General features: G+C 34.7%; 1 protein-coding gene across 1 annotated transcript in view; it reads right to left on the bottom strand.

Annotated features, from left to right (window-relative positions):
* The window catches only part of LOC122803292 (hemoglobin subunit epsilon-like), a 6,496-nt gene extending 5,468 nt beyond the window's left edge, over positions 1-1,028 (bottom strand). Inside the window, exon 1 of the mRNA XM_044072865.1 lies at positions 937-1,028. Within this exon, the coding sequence (XP_043928800.1) occupies positions 937-1,028 (92 nt within the window). The remainder of the gene's footprint in view (positions 1-936) is intronic.
* Between the last annotated feature and the right edge of the window lie 4,606 nt (positions 1,029-5,634).

Genomic DNA, 5,634 nt, shown 5'->3' with positions numbered 1-5,634 from the left:
GGATTCATTATCCACGCCTTACTGTCATTTTACTGTAACCAGTCCTGTTTTCCTGAACCACTTAAAAAGATAATTTCTTATGTATCATTGCCATCTGTCTGTTCTGTCACTGTAAGGTGTAGGTCATCTGAACAGTGTGACTTGTCTGCCATCAGGACCTGGGATAATAAATGACCTTCTCATAGGGTTATCAATGCTATCTACTCCAATTAGTGCTCTAAACTTTAATAAAGGGCAGTCTTCCTCCTTCCTGTAGAAAGATTACAATAATAATTTAAAATATTAATCTTTCAGTGTCGTCCTTTGTTTCCTTTATTTAGTGTAAGAGTAATTGACCTTACATTTTGCCTTTGTTCTTCAGCTTTCTGCCTTTTGAAGCCCCATGCCTATTTTCTTTATCATGTAGATTTTCCTGTGCTACTTTCACAGTTCCTGTTTCTCATCTTACTCATTTCTTTCATCTTCTAAGATGAACATATTCAAACAACAACAAAATGGAAATGCAAAAGGTAAATGCCAATGCATCCACTCAGAGATGTGCTTCCATGTATCAACAAACAGTATTATACCTTATTCCATTAATAAGGTGCTTTATTTGTTATAAATCAGTCCTATAATTTGTATCTTTGCTGTGGAAAATTCAATTTTCTCATCTAAGAGAAGAATTCTACATGGGAAAGATGAAAGGAAAGAATATCTACAGATTTTCTATTTATAGATAGCCTTGTTATTTAATTTAAAAATGCAGCACTGGCAAAATGTATGCACATTGCTCCAGCTGCTGTGCAAAAATAACATTTTCAACTCAAACGGACATTAATTAGACCTACTAATTTCAAGTGCTACTTGCAGTTAGCCTTGCAAGTGTTGATACCTTTGCTAACCTATATATTTTTAATGTTATAAGTCAACAAGATGGTTTACTTGTTTACTTACCTTAGCAAAACCTGAAAGCCATCAACTTCAGCGTCTACTTTTGCCCACACAGAGGTGATGGCTTTTTTCACAGTGGCATCCCAAAGAACCATGGTTGCAAGTTGCTGGTCAGTGGCTAAAAGATGACTTTACAAGAATCGCCTGTAGAACTGTAATGTCTGTGTGGATTTATATTGGACAGAAGTCAGCTCACACCCTGCCTGTGGCAGCTTAGATAGAGGGTCCTTTTCATTTTTCAGACTTAGGGTCAGTAACTCTAGTAACATCATCTGCATCATCAGAAGGGCTAAAGGTCTCAGATAAGGTTAAAGGCAATGTAGCCGCACCCTTCGCAGTGGACAGAATGAAGATAGAACACATTTTCATAGTACTGTTCAATTAATTATAATTTCTATCTTTTTGCAAACGATGAAGTAGTGATAATTTGATATGTTAGCACAGTTCACTTTCTCAAGAAAACCAAGTTAATAACATTATGTGTCTAGATCTAGGACTGTACACAGTCTGCACTGGTCCATCATAGCTACTGAAAGTGCATAACTGCACATATACCATAAAAAAGGGCAAATATACTATAGTGTTTTTGACTGTATATTACTTTTTTAGAATTGGCATGTTTTATTTCTTCTTTTTTGACTTTTTTATTGCATTTAACAGAAGTTACTGCATATATGCTGCAAAGGGAATAAGATGTGAAATGTGAACAAAGAAATCCATAAACTAGTCACTAAAGCAATACAACAATCAGCATCTGGCATGTAGCACTGCATATACTTAGAGCAATGTAAAAAATACCACTGTCCAGGGTAAATTAACAGGTTTATAGCTGCCTCTGTGTTAAATGTGATAAGTCGAACATGCCACTGCTTTTCTAAACATGAAACTGTTTCTTTTATTTTATGTACTACAAATCTGCTTATGGATTTCTATACTTAAGTACCTTAACATTGCAAAAAGCATGTGAGCAAACATCAGAGAGAAGATTTCTGCCAGCTTTTGAAACAATATAGAAATATAAGTGATAAAATGCTATGAATTAATAAATGAATAAATGCTCTTTCATTATTAACACATTTAGTTAACATTTAACATATAGTGAATATTAATAGTCACTTTTACTACTTTAAATATCATGCATTAATAGGATATATTTACATTTTAAACAGAATAAGTTGTTTTTGTTCACAAGGAATCCAGAGGAAGTTCTCTTCCACTAAAACAATTATATAATCCGCAAGGCAGTGAAAAACAATGAAGCAAATCATTCAACTATTTATATTTTTACATAAGCAAAATTAAAATGTTAACCATTCAGTTATGCATTTTTCAATGCAGCAGAACAATGGAAAATATATCTGTAAACCACTCCCTGTTACACGTTTTACAGTGTAATAGAAAACATGGCTACAATTCTCTTATATATAAAAAGTAAGTATATGTAAATAACTGTATATATGTATTTCATGGATATTGAATTAATGAACCAAACACATGCTGCACCTCGGAGTACACTTGCAGTTTTAACAGGTTTAGAGCTTTCATTATAATGTTTACAGAACTTCCTCAGAACAAAAACCATAAAAAATGTTTACATTTTAATACTGTCCTATTCATTAATTCTACAAATCAAGTTAAAATAAAAAGTCACATTACTTTTAAATATCTATACATTAATTTGTGGATTAAAATGTTCACACATAAATAAACAATCTCAACATTATACTGTTGTACAATTCATAATTTATCTGCTTTCAACATTAAAATACTGTTAAATGAAATAGTCACGTTTAGTCCTGAGAACTTAGATGTATTTAATAGGAGCTTATGTAACTCCCTTGCCTCCAGTTTTGCATGCCAATTTCCTCCTCCAATATTGCATTGCAATTTCTGCAGGACAAACACAAACATTTATTAAAACTAGTATACACTGCAGGATGCTTATAAAGCACATTATTAACATTTGCCTTTTAATCGCATATGTATGTTGATAAATTGTTTGCCTAAGAGCCTTCTCTATTTTTACTACATAAAAGGCCTGACAGGAAAGACATGAGGTTAAATATACCACTCCTTTTGTAGCACAATTGCAGTAACAATACACAGTAAATATCTTGGGATAAGCATTAAGTGGACTCCGAGGTGGAGCATGTGTTTGGTTTATTTGTTTTGGTTGTTTTTACATGCTTGGTTTTTACCAGTTGCAATCTACATAATTTATAAAGCACATGTAAAATGTTCTTTTATATGTATATATATATATATATATATATATATATATATATATATATATGTATCTGTTTACACATGTTTTATATATATATATATATATATATATATATATATATATATATATATATATATATATATATATATATATATATTGCATTAAAAGAGGGGGAAATAAGTTGGTCTGTCATATAGTTAAAAAGCAATGAAGGACACTAGGACAACTTCAAAACAGATGCTAGCTGTGTGTGTGTGTGTGTGTGTGTGTGTGTGTGTGTGTGTGTGTGTGTGTGTATAAATCAGAGAATATATATGTGTACATATGTGTGTGTGTGTGTGTGTGTGTGTGTGTGTGTGTTTGTGTGTGTGTGTTGTACTGAGTCTTTCTATAAACCTGAAGAAGCGTACCTGTTGTACGTGAAAGCGCTTGTTTTTCAATAAATTCAGTTCATTTTACATCGTGGAGGTCTCCATTTACTTTGTTCTGTGGATATTATCTTCTTTTTCGGTGTGAGACCTTGGATGGTAGCCTTCCTGTTTTTCCTAATACGTATAAAATTATATATATATATATATATATATATATATATATATATATATTTTATATATATATATATATATATATATATATATATATATATATATGTGTGTGTGTGTGTGTGTGTGTGTGTGTGTGTGTGCTAATTATAGAGTTAATGAGGGAGGTATAGCTTCCTTAGTCCAAAATGATGCAGGTGATTTTACAAACAATTAACAGAGAAAAGGTGCATGCCTTGTTACTAAGCAATTGAACTGGGACTGCGAACACAGTTAGAAACTAATGCTAATCATATACAGCCAGCATAGCTTGTATTTGCTTCTTTTCATGCCTCTTTGTTGGTTGAAAAGGAAGGTGACTTTATAGTCAGAGATGTCTTTAGAAGACATGCAGTGCCTTGCTGTTTAGTGTAATAAAAAGAAACAAATGAACTGTAGCTTGAAGTCGAACAGTAAAAAGTCACACTTTTATTAAGTGATGATCAGAAAAGATGTACTGAGTACCCTTAGTGTGGGTTTTTGCTAGCTGTTGCAATTTAAATAATGATACTTCAAAATTGTAGGTGTATAGATGCATTTACTGTGCGTGCTCTTGTGTCTTATGACCCACACTTACTGGAAATTCCTCATTCCTGGGGTATAATTGCAATCTCCAGTCCCTATCATGAATGGGATTCAGGGGATTACTCAAACCTGTCGGCCAAGGGTAGACACATGGTGATCCATTCAGTGTAGCACGCGTGCAGCCCTTGGCATTTAAGGATGTCACAGACTTGTTATTGCTCAATGTCGTGTGGCTGAAACCCACTTGTCCCTCTAACAAGTTACAGATGAACACATGGCTCCGCTCTTCCTATCTCTAAACAAGATTAAACAGACTATCAGAAAATAATGAAGGGTGGGTGGATAGATGAAATAATGAACTTGTAGCTAAAATAATATTTGTTTCAGTTTTCTGTCCTATTCCTTAGAATTAACAGCAAGTAATATTAAAGGTTACATCATTCTTGAGTAAGAAACTAAAACAATATGTGTAGTCTTTCATAGGATTTTTGTAATCCTCCCTTGCTTCCCTAATTTCTACTATATAATTTAAGTAAACTGCTTTAGGCGGCCGCAGTGGTGCAGTGGTTAGCATTGCCACCTCACAGCAAAAGGTTCTCCGGTTCAATCCTCAGCTGGGGTGCCTTCTATGCGGAGTCTGCATGTCCTCCCTGTGATCACGTGGGTTTTCTCCTGGTGTTCCAGTTTCCTCCCACATCCCAAAGATATGCTGTAGGTGGTTTGGACACTCTAAATTAGCCCTAGGTGTGCATATGTGTGCCTTCTGTGGAAGGCTGGGCACCAGGCTGGCAACTCAACACCATAAAACTCCACTGCCAATCATGAGCGGACAGGTGATCCAGTGTGGTGACCCCTAACTGTGAAAAGCCGAAAGACGAATCTAAGTAAACTGATTTTCACAATAATGCATAAGACACCACCAGCTCATTTAAAGATGTTTTATTTTGTTAACAGAGATTGAAATAAGCATTACAGGCATCCTGTCTGTTGTTGATCCAGTGTTAACAGTGAAAGAACACTGCAGCATTTTGCTGTTACATGCACAGAGCTGAATTAGTCTAAGACTGCAATGAGTGCACTAGAAATTATTATCAAGCTTGTGAGACTTTTATGATGTCATCACTAAGTGCTGCAGGGCCATATCTTCTTCTCCTTCAATATCAGACTCCAATTTCATGATTGTGAGAGCCACTGCCACCGAATCCTAGCAGTTCTTCTCCGGCAGGACATCATGATCTCCTAGTGGTATTGTTTGGATAGAACAGATGAAACAACAGCTACTAGTTTCTGGAAGGCAGCCTGGACTTTCCAAGAAGCTGCAAAAATTAAAGCATTATGTATCAGACCCAAACATTATTCTGGTGAAAGCCA

The sequence above is a fragment of the Protopterus annectens genome, chromosome 5.part1 (assembly GCF_019279795.1).
Source record: "Protopterus annectens isolate FY-2018-M chromosome 5.part1, PAN1.0, whole genome shotgun sequence".
Classification (NCBI taxonomy): Eukaryota; Metazoa; Chordata; order Ceratodontiformes; family Protopteridae; genus Protopterus; species Protopterus annectens.
Note: the sequence above shows the minus strand (reverse complement) of the source record. Positions and strands in the feature narration are given on the sequence as shown.